General features: G+C 41.8%; 1 protein-coding gene across 5 annotated transcripts in view; it reads right to left on the reverse strand.

The window, feature by feature from the left end:
* Positions 1-22,539, reverse strand: part of LOC133542108 (plexin-A2-like) — a 372,047-nt gene that overhangs the window by 164,445 nt on the left and 185,063 nt on the right. For 4 of the 5 annotated variants that reach the window (XM_061885956.1, XM_061885972.1, XM_061885963.1 and 1 more), the window contains exon 5: positions 10,395-10,495. In XM_061885956.1, coding sequence (XP_061741940.1) covers positions 10,395-10,495 — 101 coding nt within the window. Of the gene's footprint in view, positions 1-10,391; positions 10,496-22,539 lie in introns of those variants that run through there. The other variant, XR_009804063.1, reaches the window with a different exon arrangement.

Below are 22,539 nucleotides of genomic sequence, written 5' to 3' on the forward strand. Positions count from 1 at the left end.
GAGCCCAAAAAAAGTCTACGGGCTATAGAGTGTTTTCTATTCGGGTTCCAGTACTCTGGAATGCCCTCCCTGTGACAGTTAGAGATGCTACTTCAGTAGATGCGCTTAAGTCCAATCTTAAAACTCATATGTATACTCTAGCCTTTAAATAGACTCCCTTTTAGACCAGTTGATCTGCCATTTCTTTTCTTTTCTGCTCTGCCCCCCTCTCCCTTGTGGAAAGTGGGGGAGGGGGGACAGGTCCGGTGGCCATGGATAGCACTCCAGAGTCAGGACCCGGGGAGGACCGCTCGCCTGTGCATCGGCTTGGGACATACCTGCACTGCTGACCAGTCTCCGCTCGGGATGGCCCCACTATGGACTGGACTCTCACTATTATGTTAGATCCTCTATGGACTGGACTTTCACATTATTATGCTGGACCCACTCGACGTTCATTGGATCCAGTCTGCCCTAGAGGGGCGGGTGGGGGTCACCCACATCTGCAGTCCTCTCCAAAGTTTCTCATAGTCATTCTCATTGACATCCCATTGGGTTGTGAGTTTTTCTTTGCCCTTATGTGTGATCTGAACCAAGGAAGTCGTTGTAGCTTGTGCAACCCTTTGAGACACTTGTGATTTAGAGCCATATAAATAAACATTGATTAATTGATTGATAGAAGAAAAGAAGTCTCGCGGGCTATAGTATACCATTAATTCTGGACTATAAACCGCTACTTTTTTCCTACGCTTTAAAACACTTTTAAAACGGTAAGCCAAATGTATGGATTTTTCTTCGATGACGGCCAAAATGCAAATAATTCTAATTAAAGGGAGACTGAAATTGCGAGTTATTGTTTGTGCTATGGTGCCATTTTTTGGACGAGTTGGCTCACTGCATGTACTGCTGGGTGAATGTGAATTCCAGCTGTTTAAAGCTTTGAACCGGAAGTAGAGTGTCTTTACTTCCCTTAGTCGTCCATAGTGTTTCTACTTGTGTGGCTTATTCATTCATCGCTCCAAGCAACATTTGTAAGTTTTACAATATAACTAAAACAATTACAACTTACTAATTACTAAATTGTGTTAGATGTAAATATAAACGGAATACGATGATTTGCAAATCCTTTTCAATCCATATTCAGTTGAATAGGCTACAAAGACAACATATTTGATGTTCAAACGGAGAAACATTTTTAAGTTTGCAAATATTCATAATTTTAGAATTTGATGCCAGCAACACGTGACAAAGAAGTTGGGAAAGGTGGCAATAAATACTGATAAAGTTGAGGAATGCTCATCAAACACCTATATGGAACATCCCACAGGTGTGCAGGCTAATTGGGAACAGTTGGGTGCCATGATTGGGTATAAAAGCAGCTTACATGAAATGCTAAGTAATTAAAAAACAAAGATGGGGTGAGGGTCACCACTTAGTAAGCAAAATGTTGAATAGTTTTAGAACAACATTTCTCAACGAGCTATTGCAAGGAATTTAGACATTTTACCATATACGGTCCGTAAAATCATCAACAAGTTCAGAGATTCTTGAGAAATCACTGCACGTATACGATGATATTACGGACTTTTGATCCCTCACGCGGTACTGCATCAAAAACTGACATCAGTGTGTAAAGGATATCACCACATGGGCCCAGGAACACTTCATAAAACCACTGTCAGTAACTACATTTGGTCGCTACATCTGTAAGTGCAAGTTAAAACTCTACTATGCAAAGCCAAACCCATTTATCAACAATATCCTGAAACGGCGCCGGTTCCGCTGGGCCCGAGCTGACCTAAAATGGACTGATGCAAAGTGGAAAGGTGTTCTATGGTCTGACGAGTCCACATTTCAAATTGTATTTGGAAACAAAGGACATGGTGTCCTCCAGAACAAAGAGGAGAATAACCATCCGGATTGTTATAGGCGCAAAGTTCAAAAGCCAGCATCTGTGATGGTATGGGGTTGTATTAGTGCCCCAGGCATGGGTAATTTACACATCTGTAAAAGCACCATTAATGCTGAAAGGTCCACACAGGTTTTGGAACAACATATGTTGTCATCCAAGCAACGTTATCATGGACGCCCCTGTTTATTTCAGCAAGACAAGTGTTACAACAGCGTGGCTTCATAAAAAAAGAGTGCGGGTGTTTTCCTGGCCTGCCTGCAGTCCAGAGCTGTCTCCCTTTAAAAATGTGTGGTGCATTATGAAGCGTAAAATACGACAGTGGAGATCCCGGACTGTTGAACGACTGAAGCTCTACATAAAACAAGAATGAGAAAGAACTCCACTTTCAAAGCTTCAACAATTAGTTTCCTCAGTTCCCAAAGTGTTATAGAGTGTTGTTAAAAGAAAAGGTGATGTAACACGGTGGTGAACATGCCCTTTCCCAACTACTTTGGCACGTGTTGCAGCCATGAAATTCTAAGTTAATTAATTTTTGCAAAAAAATGAAGTTTATGAGTTTGAACATCAAATATCTTGTCTTTGTAGTGCATTCAATTGAATATGGGTAGAAAAGGATTTGCAAATCATTGTATTCCGTTTATATTTACATCTAACACAATTTCCCAACTCATATGGAAACAGGGTTTGTATATTCTCAATGAAACATCAAAGTTTTGGTGTTGCTTGCTATTCCATCTTGCAGTCTAACATGTCTCTTATAAGTGACTGGTCACACTGATCATAACACCATGTACCAAATAAAATAGCATTGAGGTCGGTAAGCACAACCAGAATTATTCCGTTCGTTAGGCGTACCAGGTTATAAGGCGCACTGTGCATTTGAGAAAATGGAAAGATTTTAAGTATGCTTTATAGTCCTAAAAATACGGTACTTGTTTTTCTTGTGAGAGCGGTCACACTTGCAGAAGGTGCCAGACTTTTAGCATGAGCTGGGCCAAAGCACATTACTGGCCCAGTGTGAGTGCCTCCTAAACCTTCATCTGTCTTCATGTACACCCGGGTGTGTTCACTGGTTATTGTAATGGAGGCTGTTCCTGGTGTACCAGGGTAAACCTCCCTCCCTAGCACCTCTTGAGTTTGCATTAAGTCGAAAGCCCAGGCTTTTTCCTTTGATCCATTCAAGGATTACACAAAGCATAATGGGCAACTGCTTCCAACTTTAGGGAAGACCCTTCTTCCTGGCACACAAAGCAATGTATGTCTCTGCGAGTAATTCCTCCATTTTTACGAACCCCAAAACCAGTGAAGTTGGCACATTGTGTAAATTGTAAAAAAAAACTGAATACAATGATTTGCAAATACTTTTTAACCTATATTCAGTTGAATAGACTGCAAATACGAGATATTTAACGTTCGAACTGGAAAACGTTATTTTTTGCAAATATTAGCTCATTTGGAATTTACAGCCTGCAACATGTTTCAAAAAAACTGGCACAAGTGGAAAAAAAAGACTAAGAAAGTTCAGGAATGCCCATCAAACACTTATTTGGAACATCCCACAGGTGAACGGGGTAATTGGGAACAGGTGGGTGCCATGATTGGGTAAAAAAGCAGCTTCAATGAAATGCTCACAAACAAGAATGGGGCGAGAGTCACCACTTTGTGAACAAATGTATAAAAAAATTGCCCAACAGTTTAAGAACAACATTTATCAACAAGCTATTGCAAGGAATTAAAGGATTTCACCACCTATGGTCCGCAATATCATCAAAAGGTTCAGAGAATCTGTAGAAATCGCTGCACCATCCCTCAGGCGTTACAGCTTCAAAAATCCACATCAGTGTGTAGAAGATATCACCACGTGGGCTCAGGAACACTTCAGAAAACCTCTGTCTGCAGCCAGTTTATTGCTACATCCGTAAGTGCAAGTTGAAACTACTATGCAAAGCAAAAGTCATTTATCAACAACACCCAGAAAAGCTGCCGGCTTTGCTGGGCCCAAGCTCATCAATGTTCTGTACTGTGGTTTGACAAGTCAACAATTCAAAATGTTTTTGTGGGGCGGTATCGATCGGTTGGTAGAGCGGCCGTCCCAGCAACTCGAGGGTTGCCGGTTCGATCCCCGCTTCCGCCATCCTAGTCACTGCCATTGCGTCCTTGGGCAAAACACTTTACCCACCTGCTCCCAGTGCCACCCACACTGGTTTTAATGTACACATTAGATATTGGGTTTCACTTTGTAAAGCGGTTTGAGTCACTAGAGAAAAAGCGCTATATAAATATAATTCACTTCACTTTTGGAAACTGTGGTCGTGTACTCCGTACCAAAGAGGAAAAGAACCATCCAGATTGATATAGGCGCAAAGTTGAAAAGCCAGCATCTGTGATGGTATGGGGGTGTATTAGTGCCCAAGGCATTGGTAAACTTACACATCTGTGACCGCACCATTTATGCTGAAAGGTACACACAGGTTTTGGAGCAACATATGTTGCCATCCAAGCAACCCTGCTTATTTCGGCAAGACAATGCCAAGCCACGTGTTACAACAGTAGTCCAGTCCTACTGTGTACTACCTATTACAGTGTCCTGGGCATGACCTTAAAGTGTATCTGGCAGTGGAGTCTCCTCTATGGAGTCTTGGGGCACTAGGAGGTTAACCCCTTTACGACTGTTACCCCAGGTGGCCCTTGGCAAAGGCCGGGTACCTGACTGCCCCCTAGCCACGGATACGGTGAAGACCTCAACGACTGAGCAGGCGGAAGACGGTAGATGTAAGAACTACTACAAAGGCTGCGATGGCGGGTGGAGGCAGTTATGGGGAAATTAACAACCAGAAAACCTTAACGGTGGAACAGGCGGAGGAAGATTGCTAACCCAATGGAGCATCACAACAGCTGGGATGGTGGATGAAGGCTGCCGCAGAAAAGGGTCCCTAGTTGTTTCGGACTCCATGCCACTGGACCCTGACCTGAATCTGTCAAGGATCGTGTGGTGCCTGTCTGTGCACCAGTCTCTCCATGTTAAACAAAGTCATGCACAGGCATCCTCCATAAAGGGATACCCCCCTACCAGGAGGATCGTCATACTCGTTTCGAGTGACCGCAGATGATGAGTCCAGACCTGTCTCCCATTGAAAATGTGTGGTACATTCCGAAGCCTAAAATACCACAACGGAGACCCCGTACTGTTGAACAACTTAAGCTGTACATCAAGCAAGAACGGGAAAGAATTCCACCTGAAAAGCTTCAAGAATGTGTATCCTCAGTTCCCAAACGTTTACTGAGTGTTGTTAAAAGGAAAGGTCATGTAACACAGTGGTAAAAATGACCCTGTGCCAACTTTTTTGCAATGTGTTGCTGTCATTAAATTCAAAGTTAATGATCATTTGCGAAAAATAACAAGTTTGAACATTAACTACAAACATTTGTATCTTGTCTTTGCAGTCTATTCAATTGAATATAAGGATTTGCAAATCATTGTATTCAAATGTTTACGATTTCCACAACGTGCCAACTTCACTGGTTTTGGGTTTTGTCAAAGGTGGGACAAGAGTTGTATCTCACAACTTAAGAAGCTGACTAAACAGAAACACAAGCATTGAAAAAATGTTTGCGTTGTAACGAGCTCAACGTGGCGTGGCTGCACGTGGTCGCCTTTTCACCGACCAGACACCCTCTTGACGAGCTCTCAGGTGCTGCTGAGGGTGCTCAGAAAGCCTGGACGAATCTGCTGTAATTACAGGAAGCGAGAAGGGCACAATGGAAAGACTGATTGCTTGATGCCGTGTCAGCTCCTTGAAGGAGACTGGGAGGAGCGCCCAGCCGTTGCCTTTTGACCACTCCTCAGCTGAAGTGCAGCCAGCACAATAGACTCCGTTTATTTCCCTTTTTTCATTCGACAAGTTTTGTGTAATTGGGCCACAAAAACTATGACTTCTCCCTTCGTGAAACCATGCATTATTATTGACGAAGTTAGGGCCTGATCTACTAAACGTGTGCACATCTCGTTAGTGACCAAATAATCCATTTAGCATGCCCGTCTTCATGAATATGCTGAGTCATCGGAAAACCCGTAATGCTGGGAGAAAATGCAAATACAATTATTCTGGACACGCAGGTTGATTAATCAAGACTACAACTCAACTGCCAGCGGCATTTTGCGTCTTTATTTAGCAAGTGCGTGCAAACTGACACAGTAAACAGGCGGCTGTCAGAGAGGGGGCTCGATTGCGCAGAAATTGTGGAGTGTCAAAAATATCAAATCAGCAAAATCATTTTATAATTGTATAACTGCTAAGTTTATTCAGACTTAAAGGGCTGAATAAAACAACTTCAATAGCTGCGTTTTTGTTTTTGCTGGCATTTTTTAATGATGTTTGTTTTTGCCTATAGAAGATATATTACAAATTTGACCAGCTCATTTTTCATGAAAACCTTCTGAATTATACATTCAAACAAGCTGCACAAGGCCCTCTATGCAACACATCTCTGTATTATTTAATTTTTCTGGCTTTTTTCTCTGGCACTCATCGAAGGCGGACGCTCCCTTTTTCTCTCCCTTATCTCTCCTGTTTGCTTCTTTGTTTTGTCTAGTCTCAGCTTTCTTATTTTGCTTTTTTTGCACTGCTCTCGAAAACCCAAACAATGGAATTGATGAACTTGCCATTCAATGAAATTGACAAGACCTCAGGTTCGGGGGGAACCTGCCTGCCTCGACGAAAGTGACACTTTTAATCAAGGATGTTGAAGATATACCCGTTTGGAATCATGATAATAGGACATCTGCTGATTGGAGTAAGCAATGGTCTGCTGTATCGACAAATTGGAAGATGATGGCAGCCGTTCAAAGTACCCTAAAGCTGCCACAAATGATTGACGAATGCGAGCACAACTGTGGACACTCGGACAATTGAGATTTTGGACTACACTGCAAACTTCGGTGACATCTTGGGAGACGCCGGCTGCTCTGATGGTTAAGTGTAATGAATTTGGGGAGCAGACATACACAATTAAGACAAACAAACACAAACAGTCTAAACTGGATTGTTTTCCCTGGCTGCAAGCAAATTGGCAAGAAGGCTACTTCGAGAGTCGCCCAGAGGACAGTGCTGTGACACAGGGAACGAGTTTTCTTGCGTTTGGGATTGCACCAAGGTCAGGAAAAGACACACATATGCATCCATGAAAAATATACATGCTACACACACACGTACCCCATACCACGCCTTTATTTACTTCACCCCTACTTGATATAACGGAACACGGAGCAGCGCCCCTAGTAGTCTCAAGTTTTAATTTGTATATGTGCTTTGCTATGGAGTTTTTTTTCTCTTAATAGGCGCCCAATCTGAAATCTATTTTTTTTCCCCACTCATCCTCCCCCAGTGTCTACCTTTTTCCCACCTTTTACGGGGCGCCTTAAGTGGCGACCCATCACCGTTCCACTCCTGTTTACCGCGTACAATGTTTGTCTAATCTTCAACGGGTTCGAGCTGTAAATTACATTTTGATGTACTTGTGCAATGACAATAAAGACCATACCGGATACCATGGGCAGGCCATATGCGGCCCGCCAGCGTCTTGAATTTGGCCTGCCGGACGTCATTAGTATAGTACGGAAACTGGTTTGATTCTATTTAAAAGTCAATGTACATACTGGTGCTCTGTCGCCATCTCGTGGACCACATGAGTAAATCAGGTCTATGACCACTTATGCTTTGAATGACACCAAGCGCAGCACTAACTTACATGACGCAATGCAAACAAACATCCCTAGTCAGGGTGCAAAAAAATTTTTTTTAAATCCAGCAAACACAAAATGCCAACAATAGTATAAAAAACATCCATGCGCCATAAAAAAAAAAAATCTAAATTACAGCCATGACAAAGCATGATGGGAAAAATGCAAAATACTAGATCCACACTTGTCGATCATTGGAGCATTTTAGCTGCTTGAAATTTCTGATTGTTTACAAAACTTTAAGGAGGTTGTCACGGAAGTAAACGAGGTAAGAGTCAAACTTTCACAAACTCTTAATATCCATCCATCCATCCATTTTCTATTGCTTTTGCCGTTCGGGTCGTAGGGGCCTATCTCAGCTGCATTCGGGCTGTCGGCGGGTTACACCCTGGACAAGTCGCCACCTCATCCCAGGGCCAACACAGATAGACAGACAACATTCACACACAGATTCACACTCAGACCAATTTTTTTTAGTATTACCAATCAACCTAACCTATCCCCAGGAGCATATTTTTGGAGGTGGGAGAAAGCCGGAGTACCCGGAGGGAACCCACACAGTCATGGGGAGAACATTCAAACTACAAACAGAAAGATCCCGAGCACATGATTGAACCCAGGACCTTTGTATTGTGAGGCCCATGCACTACCCACTGCTCCACCGTGCTGCCCACTCTTAATATCCATTTTATTAATATAAAACGTACACCTATATAGCTACTCTACATGCAGTCGACCAAGTTTTTCCAAATCCAGGCCCCCAGGGAAAAAAAGTTTGAACACCCCTACCATACACCATACCGTACTATTTGGATAAAAAACAGTATATTCTACCTCATTAAAAAGTGTTAGTCTGCAGAAAAGTGACTAAAGTCGTAATGCTGAATTGAACAAAGACACACCAAGACACAAAGATATGTTTAATAGTGGATTCCATTGACGCAAAGTTAGACGTTTTGCAGAGTGATGGATCTTGACTGGAGGGAACGTCTGGCTAACAATTAAGTGATAAGTGGACAGCATGAATTGGTATAATTAGACATGGTAGGGGGCAAAGCCAGCACTCTGGAAAAAAGAGTAGCGAGTTAATTTAGATTAAAACAAAACATTATTTCCTCCTTCTAAGGTCAGCGGTGATTCGACAACTCTGAAAGCTGCAATTTAAGTGCATGCTGATCCTCATCAAGATAGCGCTCGCAGAAACGCAGACGTCACGATGAAACAGCGGCAAATCCCCGGCTGAGGTCAGCTTCAAACACGGGGCTCTGCCTGGCAAACACAGCCGTTTTAATCTCCTCAATCCCCGGTGCTCCATATCGAGGTATTATGCAAGCCAACCTGGGGTCACGTCATTAAGATGAGAGAGATAAGCTCACTCCGTCCCATCCCAAATGTTCCCGCGGGTCCGTGGAGGTCCCGCTGGGCCGACCAGGCTAATCCCTCCCCTGCTACATCAACACCGGTTGTCCCGTCGCGGGGGAGACGACTAAATCTGAAGGGCTGGAGAGATTTTAATAATAACCTTGAATTTGTGACCAAGTATTAAGGTTTGGGCTAGGCGATACATGGAATATACTCGATATATCACAAGTTTGTCTCTGTGCGATATAGAAAATTACTATAATCACGTTTATAAACAGATTAATAACACAATTTATTTTGCATCTTTACCTTCAACAGATTCTAACAATACAACAGAATTGTTGACCAAATATTAATCCCATCCATCCATTTTCTACCGCTTATTCCCTTTTGGCGTCGCGGGGGGCGCTGGCGCCTATCTCAGCTACAATCGGGCGGAAGGCGGGGTACACCCTGGACAAGTCGCCACCTCATCACAGGGCCAACACAGATAGACAGACAACATTCACACTCACTGTCTTTTTTAATTTGATTGAAAAGTTTACGTTAATTGAAATCAAGCAAGCGCGTTTAGGCTACTTGTAATAGTTGTGATTAATAATGATTAATCCAATTTCAAAAGTGTGATTAATCTAATTGTAAAACTGTATAATTTTACAGCATTACTAACAACATCTGGATGCTAACAATAAGTTAGAATTTTCTGACCAAGTATTAAGGTATTTTTTTTAATTTAATCAATTAATCACAACAATATTGCATTAATCACGTTATCAGCAGATTAATCAGTTTGTTTTGCTCATTCACCTTCATCGGATTCTAACAATCAAATATATTTTTTGACCAAATATTGAATAATTTTTTTAATTTTTACCTTAATTGAAATCATGCAAGCACGTTTATGCTACTAGTAATAGTTGTGATTAATCATTATTAATCCAAAAAGTGTCAATCATCTAATTTTATGAATGTATTGTTTGACGGCATTACTAATAACACCTTGATAATAAAAAAAATCATTCAGTTTTGATGATCTGCAGAGAGCCAATAAAAAACGAGCGACACGCCAAAACTGGTCCCCCAGCCGCACTTTGGGCAACCAAAGAGGGAGCTGCTCGTGTCCTACGACCACTTCCTTTTCTTGGGGTTGCTTTCTCAGCTGTTGCTTGTGTTGAACTCCCGGGAGCTTCAAAATAATTGACTGGCATCAAACTGCACAAATCACATGCTTCTTCTCATTTGTAATGCTGCTAAATAACAATGTGGTGGTGAACCCTCTTGGGCATGGTGTGTGTGTGTGTGTGTGTGTGTGTGTGTGTGTGTGTGTGTGTGTGTGTGTGTGTGTGTGCGTGTGCGTGTGTGTGTGTGTGTGCGTGTGTTTGTGTTTGTGTGTTGACTCACATGTTGTACAGGACACACCAGCCACAGTGAGGGTCCCCAAAGCTCAGACACTCGGCACATGTACCGTGCTGCTCACAGGCCTCCACAGGGACCTGGGCCACCTGCAGGGGAAAGATGAAAACAAACATGAACGAGATACACCTTTGTCACCACCTGTGTGTGTTACAACTCGGCAGCTTTATCTGCAACGTTGTCTTTGTTTTGATCGCCTGACTTAACAAAGTGACAGTTCAAACAATTCAATGTTTTGCTTCTAAAATGTGAACAACTTAATTGACAAAACAAATCTAATTACACTCAGAGTAGTAATCTGGTGATTAAATTAGTTAGCGGCTGACCTCCTTGGTGTTTGTTTCATATTCATTTCAGAGTGAGTAAATCTTTGGTTCCGGGGAAATAACTGCCAGGTCATATGGCCGAGATACACAATACAGTGTACCTACAACAGGAGTTGCAGAACTCGTGGGCCACAATGGGTTAATTGTTTATGTATGTCTATATGTATGTACACGATCCCTTCCTGATGTCGTTGTGGCTTGTGCAGAACTTTGAGACATTTGTGATTAACTTTGATTGAGATTTTATATATATATATATATATATATATATATATATATATATATATATATATACATTATAAATATATATATATATATATATATATATATATATATATATATATAAATTATAAATATATATATATATATATATATATATATACATATATATATATATATATATATATATATATATATATATATACACATATATATATATATATATATATATATATATATATATATATATACACACACATGTATATACTGTATATATATATATATATATATATATATATATATATATATATATATATATATATATATATATATATATATATATATATATTATATATTGGGGGTTTGGGAAAAAATCAATTCGAATTTGAATCACGATTCTCATGTGCGATTCAGAATCGATTCTCACTGTACATATACATTCACTGTACAAACATAAATATAGTGTACATATACATTTACTTTACAAACATTCATATACACATTTTGTTCATATACAAGTACATATGACATATTCATTTATTTATTTTATTTTATTTTTATCAATCCAACAAAACAATACACAGCAATACCATAACAATGCAATCCAATTCCAAAACCAAACCTGACCCAGCAACACTCAAATAAACGATAAATAAATAAGAACTGCAATAAACAGAGCAATTGAGAAGAGACGCAAACATGACACAGAACAAACAGTGGCTTACACTTGCATCGCATCTCATAAGCTTGACAACACAGTGTCCAATATTTTCACAAAGATAAAATAAGTCATATTTTTGGTTCGTTTAATAGTTAAAACACATTTACATTATAGCAATCAGTTGATAAAGCATTGTCCTTTACAATTATAAAAGCTTTTTGCAAAAATCTACTACTCTGCTTGCATGTCAGCAGACTGGGGTAGATCATGCTGAAATCCTATGTATTGAATGAATAGAGAATCCTTTTGATTAGGGAAAAAAATAGTTTTTGAATCGAGAATCATGTTGAATTGAAAAAAAATCGATGCTTAATCAAATCTTTACCCCAAGAATCGATATTGAATCGAATTGTGGGACACCCAAAGATTCTCAGCCCTAATATACATAGTAGGGGTGTGGGAAAAAATCAATTCGAATACGTTGTGCGATTTAGAATCGATTCTCATTTTTTTTAAATCTATTTATTTTGTATTTTTTATCAATCCAACACACCACTACACAGCAATACCATAACAATGCAATCCAATTCCAAAACCAAACCTGACCCAGCAACACTCAGAACTGCAATAAACAGAGCAATTGAGAAGACACAAACACGACACAGAACAAACCAAAAGTAGTGAAACAACAATGAATAATGTCAACAACAGTATCAATATTAGTTATAATTTCAGCAAAGCATTATTAAAAATCCCTCATTTACAGTATCATTAGACCGTTATAAAAAATAAAAAAAGAACAATAGTGTCACAGTGGCTTACACTTGCATCGCATCTCATAAGCTTGACAACACACTGTGTCCAATAATTTCACAAAGATAAAATAAGTCATATTTTTGGTTCGTTTAATAGTTAAAACAAATTTACATTATTGCAATTAGTTGATAAAACATTCCCCTTTACAATTATAAAAGCTTTTAAAAAAAAATCTACTACTCTGCTAGCATGTCAGCCGACTGGGGTAGATCCTGCTGAAATCCTATGTATTGAATGAATACAGAATCGTTTTGAATCAGAAAAATATCGTTTTTGAATTGAGAATCGCGTTGAATCGAAAAAATCACTAATTATCGAATCGTGACCCCAAGAATCAATATTGAATCGAATTGTCCGACACCCAAAGATCCGCAGCCCTAATATATAGTGTTCCTGTATGTGATCTAGGGTTGCCTAGATTATTGTTATCAATATTGAAATCATGATTACTGATTGTTAGGTAAAGCAGTGTTGGGGTGTGAACGTAATACCATCATGTCCTTTGTAAAGTCTAATACAATGGCCATTGATAAACGTTATCCATATATTTATAGACACATGTTTTTTTTTGTTTTAATCTTCAATTACATCAACGTGTCAGCTTTTTTTCATTACAGGATGCCTTTACCCCTATTTTTACATTTTGATATACATACATATAAATTCATTTGTATATATAATATATATATATATATATATATACATATATATATATATATATATATATATATATATATATTATATATACACACATATATATATATATATATACATATATATATATATATATATATATACATATATACATATATATATATATATATATACATACATATATATATATTTATATATACATACATATATATGTATATATATATATTTATATATACACACACACACACGCGCGAACACACACACACACACACACACACACACTGTATAGCAGATACAGGCAACTACATCAACAATATGATTTCTTTGATACAAATGTTATAATTTATAGTTTGGGCTTCTTGCGGTTGTCAGGCTTGCCCCTGACAGTTTGGTTGTGCTTTAGTTTTTCCTCTGTGTGTGTGCAGTATTTCCTGTCAGCGCTCTTGTTTTGGTTTGGTTTCCTGTTTGGCTCCCTGAGTGCTGTGTCCCCTCAGCTATGGCTGATTGGCACCTGGCCACACCTGGTGTCAATCAGCCAGGTGCTAATTGAACTTGCCTTCCCATCCTGTCTGTGCTGGATTATTGTCATTTCTACTTGTCGTTACGACCTGTCGCAAAGATTTGTCGTTGAACCTGTAGCTGTTTGCAGCGTGCCTTTTTTTTGTTCCTAGTTCCTGTTTGCTGGTTCCTGTTCCCTGCTTCCAGTTTGTTTGTTCCTGGTTTGTGTTTCTTCTTTATTTCTAAATTTTTGGACATCAAATTACGTTTTCCTATTCAATGCCTGCCACCATCTCTGCATCTTGGGGTTTTTCACGAACACTACCTGACAGCGGGCCAGATTGTGAATGCCGGCGGACCTGAATTTGGGGACCCCTGTTTTAGACAAAGAAGATACGTAATTAGAACAGACACATCTTATTAAAGATTGTTTATGTCACTTTATTAAATGTTTACAATGAAAAGACGAAAATAAAATTATAGTCAGTATTTCTGAATATTTCCCAGAAAATGTGGTAAAATTGGTGTGAATATATATCATTATGATCTACATCTTATAACTGCTTGGTGATTGTTTTCTTGAAGAAAGAAAAAAAAAGCACTTAAACAAAAAGGAACAAGTCAGTCTTTTGAAAGTCACTTTGAATGGAACAGCTGTTCAAAGAGCCATGACCCATTTTTACCAAGAACAACATCTCCAGTTCATAACGCCTCATAGTGAAAATACTTGCTGAAATTCGAAGGGTTCTTCATCAGCTTACACTCTCTACCCCGATTTGGCAGGTTCCAATCGAACTTAGACTCAAAACGTGCCAATTATTTCATGTAAGTTACTCGCTAAACTGCCCAAAAGTCCTGCTGGCTTCACGCCACTGTGCCAAGCCTGGATAACGTGGATGAGCTCATACTTGTGCCACTTCCACGCATGAACGTACTGACGGCTGTGTGAGAGCAGGCCATCGTGCATACACAGCCAGCCAGTCACCTTCCATCCATCCATTTTCTACCGCTTATTCCCTTTTTTGGGGTCGCGGGGGGCGCTGGTGCCTATCTCAGCTACAATCAGGCGGAAGGCGGGGTACACCCTGGACAAGTCGCCACCTCATCGCAGGCCAGTCACCTGGTTTTTATTATTATTTTATACTTGGCTATTTTTGTCCGGCTAGACGTGTGATGCCAGCAATTTCCTGATTAAGCAATCACAAATGAAGAATGGATTAGAGTGTCTCTGGTGCGCTAATAGCATAAGTGGGCCCTCGCTCAGGTCCATGATGGAAAAATGGATTAACTGCCACCCACAAAATAACTTCTATGGCTTGTTTTTTTACCGGCAGTTCGCAACCTGTTTGGTTTGTCCCATTAGCAAAATTAGTCTGTCCACTGGGAGGGGCTGCAGGCATAAAGTCCCAATCTGATGCAGTCTGAACAATCCATGTATCGTATATTTTGGACTAAAAGGCGCACTTCAAATCCTTTCATTTTCTCAAAATTGACAGTGCGCATTATAACCCGGTGCGGTTTATGTACATAATAATTCTGGTTGTGCCTACTAACTTCAAAGCAATTTTATTTGTTACATGGTGAAATAATAAGTGTGACCATTAGATGGCAGTCACACATCAGCGAAAAGTGTGGAATGCAGGTTGACACCTTGTCAAGAAATGGCGCTAGCGAGTACCTATAAGCAAGCAACACCAGGACTTTTGTGTAATGAGTGTACAAAGCGAACGTCCTGACCTCAATTTGGCTCAGTGTGCCAAACACTGCACCTACAGGAAACAGATGTTTGAACAATAACGAACACAACAGGAAACCAAGCAAACACTGCACATACAGGAAACAGATGCTTGAGCAACAACCAACTTACAGGAAACCAAGAGTACTTCCTAGACACGAGACACATAGCAACTGACATCAGTCAGTAGACTGACCAATCAGATAACTACTAGCACAGTGTATATAAGCTGCTGTACAACAAACTCTCAGACAGATCGCTTTGGGTGTTCCTGGTACTATTGTTAAAGTGTACTATACGATCTCCGCTCTCTGCAGACTGCGTTTAATAAAATACTTCTACTTGACTCAACTCCTGCCTCCTCGAATTGTTTTCCTGCTCCCGGCCCGGGTGAGACGGCACTAAAAGTGCGTCTCAACAATTTGGGGGCTCGTCCGGGATCGAGGGAGTTGTGAGGAGAACATCGAGAGGACCATTCGGACCTAAAAATTGTCTTCATGGACAAAGGACAAAGACACTAGCCGGCACTTACAAATAAGGTAAGCAGAAACCTGTTAAAACAAATTCTGCATATTGGAAACTATTAAAATAGTGTCCTGTCCTATGTACTTGTAAGAAAACATAAAAACTAAAAGAGTCACTAGAAGTGTAAATAACTTCGATACAGGAGGAATACACAGTAACCTCGAGAGTGGCGTAACTCCACCTGAGATCCGACGGGGTCCAGGAGCGGTTAGTACCGCGGCTGGGTTAGAGTCCCGGGGGTTGAGGTCCCTAAATTCTAGTTGTTGTTACGATATGAAAACTCCAAAAACGTTTGGGAAAATAGGTTTATAAACCTTGGAGGGATTGGAATATCGCTGTATAAAACTCCTCAAAACAACAAAATAGGTTGTTTTACGGGGGAAAATGAGGGGAGAAGAAAAATACAGTCGAAGGAAACTGCAGTTGAAAACAGAGACTGAGTAGTCTTTCGATAACACAACTTTAAGCTAAAGAAAATACTGTGTGGATATCGAATGTGTATATGACACTAACTTTGTGTGTGTATTTTAAGTGTTGTTGAGGTAAGAAGGGCAGTGGGGAGAATAAGACTCTGAGTAAATCGTTGTGTGAATACTCGTTGTGTGCTGGGTCTGCGGCTGATGAACTGACGGGATACCTAACGGTGTAAACGAACGTCGTTCATTCGCTACAGTTTAGGGCGGGGTGGGCGGTGAAAACCGTCCATATCTGACCAACAGACACGCAGCGAGGGCTAAATCACCCAGTTGATAAGCGAGACATCTTATCTTTGGAGTAAACGCTGTGGTTCTTGTGATAGGACACCCAGTGGGAGACCGGACCGACCTATAGGGCCAGCCTAGAAGCTTGTCTCTCAGAGAACCGCAGTGGGCTAACGCAGCTATCTCCGGGAAGATTGTTGTCGCAATAAAACTGTGGAGCTCAGAGTCTAGTTAAAAAATGGAAGGAGAGTTTGATAGAGAAATAGATGATGATGGATGGGGCCCGGTCAGCCCATATGTCACCCTATTGACCCAAATTGGATCCACAGCTAATGCCCTAGCTGCTACATCAAAGCCAACAGATAAAGAGAAGAAAGTAACAAAAGCAAAACGAAAATTAGAACAACTTATTCAGGACATGGGGAAAACATTGGAACATATAGGGCCCTTAGGACAATTGATACTTGATAAGATGAACACAGCCGCTGTAAAGAGGGATGAAGCGGAAGAGCAGGGAAAGATTGCAGGTTTGTTGCAGAAGTCCAGTTGGAGGAAAAAGGAGCGCGACTGGGAGAAGGAGCGACGGGAGTGGGCTGAACTGTTGATCTGCTGGCAAAGCACCAAACATCTGCACCAAAAGGAGCTTCACTCCAAATCGGTAACTGCACCTCATGTCCCCACATGTCCTCCACCCTATGCGCCTCCAACCCACGGCATGTATCCCACATTTTACATTGAAAGAGGCACACTCTGGCATTAGGAGATTTCCGCGCTGTTGCTGCTCGGTGCATGACCCAGACTAATCTTAGAGATGTAGAGACGGACGCAAAAACTCTAACACTGTCCGATGAGGTCAGATTCACCCAACTATGCACTGCTCTTGGTGCTGCAATGCGTAGTCATTTCCCACTGCCTAAATTCAGCCGTTATGCCTAAAATTAGATGGGACCCCAAACAAAACCCCAGGCAGTTTTTATGTGAAGAGGCCTGGACCAATCAAACCGGCCTTTACCCCGGTAACACTGGGTCACAGGTCGAGTGGTTCCGACAAGCAGTTCTGAGTGGAGTGCCTGAGTCAGTGCAAACAGCCATGAAAAGTAACCCTGACATGTAAGGATGTCAACTTTGTACATGGGAGAAGCATCTCGTTCATCACCTTACCACGGCTCAAGACAAAACACAACAAGATGAGAAAGACAAAGCAGATTTGCAGGCACAATTACTGAAATTACAACTAGCCAAAGCTAGAGATGACTTAAACGGCAAAAAGAAGGGCAAGAAAGATCAGGTCAAGGTTATGTCTCAAACTGTACAGCAGTGGGACGGCGATAACGTTCAGGAGTCTGGGACGCCACATTTCAGAAGAGGGGGAGGACAAAATAGGGGAAGGGGAGGCCCACGGGGTGGAGGAAGGAGAGGGTTTTCCGGGGGAAGGCCTCAAGGAGGAAACCAAGGCTGTTTCCTGTGTGGGGACTCCTTCCATTGGGTGAGGGTGTGCCCATATAACCCTGCTCAGTCACAAAGAGGGTTTCCACAGAGAGGAGGAGTTCAGAACCGAGGAGGAACACACCCTCCTCAGTCTCAAGGGAGAGGACCCGCACCACAGTTCCCCTTGTGGCAAGACACTGAGTGACACGCCCCACAGAGAAGCCCTTAACAGCACCTTACGGTAGAACAGGTGCTGTCAGTGACAGTAAATCAGGACTTGCTGCCTTTCTTAGTGGATACCTGCGCTACCGTCTCCACTATCAAGACTGTGGAAAAGAAGCTGCTTACATCAGACGTCATAACAGTCATGGGTTTCTCTGGGGTTCCTACTACGCTGCCTTACACCAAGCCTCTCACAACAAGGCTTGGCAATCAGACTGTGTTGCATCCTTTCATCTACTCCCCTGAGGTACCTTCCAACCTGCTGGGGAGAGACCTCCTGACTCGATTGGGGGCTACTATTCTCTGCTCGCCTGACGGACTAACAGTCTCATTCCCTAATGGAACATCTCTACCCTGCGCCAGTATTGAGTCTTCACATTCAAGCCAATACATGATTCAGCCAGTTGCAGAAAGATCGGCTGACATCTACTGGGGTCTCCTACACAGTGAAACTAGTGATAAAGGTGGAATCCTGTCGGCTTACCTGACTTGGAAACCCTGGATCTCCCAAATACACCCCTATGTGGCCCCTCCTGACCCTCCTCATATGACATTGTTTTATGATAGAGAGGATACACAGTGGTTTGAGGAACAGTTTAGCAGGGACATAGAGGGAACTAATTGGGCTCTTTCCACTAATAACATTTATGTGGCTCCCATAGGTGTAGCGGCAGAAGTTTCTCTCACCCCAGACCAACTACAGTGGTACATAATGAGTGACGAGGCTTCCCCCCATGTGTCTTTAGCCTTACATCCAGAGCACCAAGCCAAAGAGCTGGGTTCTATAGTTAAAACAGCACAACTGCAAACTGATTGGCAGAGGGTTGGCTCTTCATTGTGGTATTCACACGCAACTCAAATCTACAAAATACAGGTTTCTTGCACTGACCACGCTCTCCTTGAACACGCTCAAATCTCCCGCCACCATGGCCGAGAGAAAACAGATCACCCCGAAGCAGCATTGTTGTTAGATTCACTGCCTGACTCACTATGGTCCACTGGGCCCACGGATGTTGGCCTAGTCGACTGCCCCCCAGTTACTTTCAAGCTGAAAAATAACAACCCAGTGTGGGTTCCCCAATACCCAAGTAAAAAAGACGCCGAAATCGGCATTGCAGATACCATTGAAGGTCTATTTGAAAAGGGGGTGTTGGTAGAAACATCCTCGGAATGGAACACTCCCATATGGCCCATTGAAAAGAAGGGCACTGGTAAATATCGCATGGTTCATGATCTAAGGGCCATTAACTCTGCGTTATGCACGCAAACCATCCCAGTTCCCAACCCTTACGTTGCGTTGACTAATCTTGATCCTCGCCACCAATGGTTCACCTGTATCAACCTCGCTAATGCTTTTTTCTGCCTACCACCAGCCGAAGAATGTAGAAACATTTTTGCCTTCACCTACCGAGGGGTCCAACTGACCTATTCTCGTCTTCCTCAGGGATTTGCTCTATCCCCTGGCCTATTTAATCAGGTATTAAAGGATGTTTTGACGGATTGTGCTACCACCTGGAATCAAAAACACAGCACTAACTGAGGCGCACGGAGTGGGACATGTCGGGGCTGCACAGATGCAGAGAAACCTCGAAAATTGGTGGCACCCATTTTTGAAAGATATGTGTAAATATCATGTACATACTTGCCCTGAATGCACCATGTATAATGCACGACCAACAGTCAGACCGCATCCTGGACGTTTCCCTCTCGAGACGAAAACAGGGAAAGAAATCATCATAGATTACACAGATATGGTGAACTCAGTAAAAGGGTACAGGTATATGTTGGTATGTGTGGATGCGTATTCAGGTTGGCCAGAGGTACTCCCTACAAAAAGGGAAGACAGTAAGACAGTGGTGAAGTTTTTGGTAAACCAGTATATCCCCAGACATGGTTTTCCTGAGAAAATCCGATCAGATAATGGTACACATTTCAAAAACCATGATCTGCAAAAGGTTGAAGAAATGCTGGGGTTGAAACACAAGTTTGGTTCGGTCTACCACCCACAATCCCAAGGAAAGGTTGAAAGAATGAACCAAACACTCAAATCTAAATTGGCAAAAATCTGTGCACAGACTAAAATGAATTGGCTAGATGCGCTACCCCTTGCCCTCATGTCTGTTCGAAGCTCAATAAACCAAAGCACGGCCTTTACTCCCTTTGAGCTGACCACAGGCAGGAGGTTTCCAGGGCCCCAGTCCAAGCTTATTGGAATCAAAGGTGATGATCAGTCATTAACCCACACGCAGTATTTCCATGCTTTACAAGCCCTTGTTGCAGAGTATGCCAAGCAGGTGGGGGAGAGAAACAAGGAAGACACAGAGACCCCACCAAGCACAGAGTGGGTCCTACTGAAGGTGCTCAAGCGAAAGTGGACCGAACCCAGGTGGACGGGTCCATATCGAGTGACTGAACGCACCGCGCATGCTGTTCGGCTGAACGGCAAGGGAGACACGTGGTTCCACTGGAGCCAGTGTGCAGCGGCGGACGCCCCTGCACGCACGTTGGGAGAGACACGTACCGAGTTACGTGAACAACAACAACGGGAGAAGACCACCAATCAACAAGGGGCAGAATAATCCCCTGGTGGCATCAGGGTGAGGTACTCTACCCAAAATCCCTGTGGGAGGAGGTGAAATAGCGCTCCTCTCCTACACGTGGTGTGCCAAACCACCAACCAGATTCGTCGAGGGACCAAGAAGATCATGACAACCATCGACCTCCTTATTCTCTGTTGGTTTGGGGTACTCATGGTCTTTCTTTGGGCCCTGATACATCTGTCCATCACGGGTACAACTCAAGTTTAAGGTGCCACTAAGTATTAGTACTTAGTCAAATTTTTAAGTACATATAATACGATGTTTTGATTCGTGATCTCTTTAATAGAGATCAAAAGGGGGATTAATGAGTGTACAAAGCAAACGTCCTGACCTCAATTTGGCTCAGTGTGCCAAACACTGCACCTACAGGAAACAGATGTTTGAACAATAACGAACATAGCAGGAAACCAAGCAAACACTGCACATACAGGAAACAGATGCTTGAGCAACAACCAACTTAACAGGAAACCAAGAGTACTTCCTAGACACGAGACACATAGCAACTGACGTCAGTCAGTAGACTGACCAATCAGATAACTACTAGCACAGTGTTTATAAGCTGCTGTACAACAAACTCTCAGACAGATCGCTTTGGGTTTTCCTGGTACTACTGTTCAAGTGTACTACACGATCTCCGCTCTCTGCAGACTGCGTTTAATAAAATACTTCTACTTGACTCAACTCCTGCCTCCTCGAATTGTTTTCCTGCTCCCGGCCCGGGGGAGACGGCACTAAAAGTGCGTCTCAACATGTGTTTTATTGAGCATATAGAACATTACACACAGCTCTCAAAATATTTTAGTATGACATTAGTAAGCTACAAAGCCACACCGCTTGATGGATTATTGGCACATTAAACAGACGTACTGTGCTTCAACATACGACATTATATTGGTCTGTGTATAAGGACCCCAAAATATCACCTATTAAGAGACATAATCTGCCGTTTTGTTTCGCAATAATATGCAAAACAACTTGTCTTACCTATTGGTACCTGCTGATCTGCATCAGTCCCAAAAATGTGCGCAAGTCCGCCATTGTAGTCAATAAACTCTTGTGTCTTCTCCATCCTCTGGTTGTGGGGCATTCATCCTACGCTGTTGCAATTTCTAATGAAAAGTAGCGTACAGTTCTAACTTATATCTGTCAGGAGACTTGCTGCACTAAAAACTAGCGGCACGACAAAGATGACAGGGAGAGGACGGTGTCAAAGTGGAGGCACGTAAGTAAGACCGCACACAAAACAGCACATCCAAAAATAAAGGTCAAAAAGTGGCTTGAAGATGATTGGTAAAACAGCTATGCCAGTGTTTAACAACAATAGGGCATGGGCCCATTGTTGAGTCGCCACCGCCTGTGGTGTGTACGCAATTGTAATACACTTTTCCACCACTTGAGGCAGTAATGACAATATAAAATAAACAGAAGAAGTCTGGAGCTAAAGACGTGCACCTCGGTATAGGTTGTTTGGCAACACTAAATTGGTCCTAGTGGATAGATGGATGGATGGATGGATGGATGGATTCTGGAGCAGAGAAAGTTTCGTAAGCGCAAAAATATGACTTAAGTGATGTAGCTGTATACATATTTGCACTTAAATTGTATTGACAGTTTAGTTAAGAAACATGTATTATTAATTTAGCTTATTTATTGTAGCGCAACATAATTGTATGTAAATGTATTTTCACCAGTTGTGTGTGAAATCCTTTTTATATGGTTGTTGTTGTTTTTTCTAATCAGCCTGACCT

The sequence above is a fragment of the Nerophis ophidion genome, linkage group LG02 (assembly GCF_033978795.1).
Source record: "Nerophis ophidion isolate RoL-2023_Sa linkage group LG02, RoL_Noph_v1.0, whole genome shotgun sequence".
NCBI lineage: Eukaryota > Metazoa > Chordata > Actinopteri > Syngnathiformes > Syngnathidae > Nerophis > Nerophis ophidion.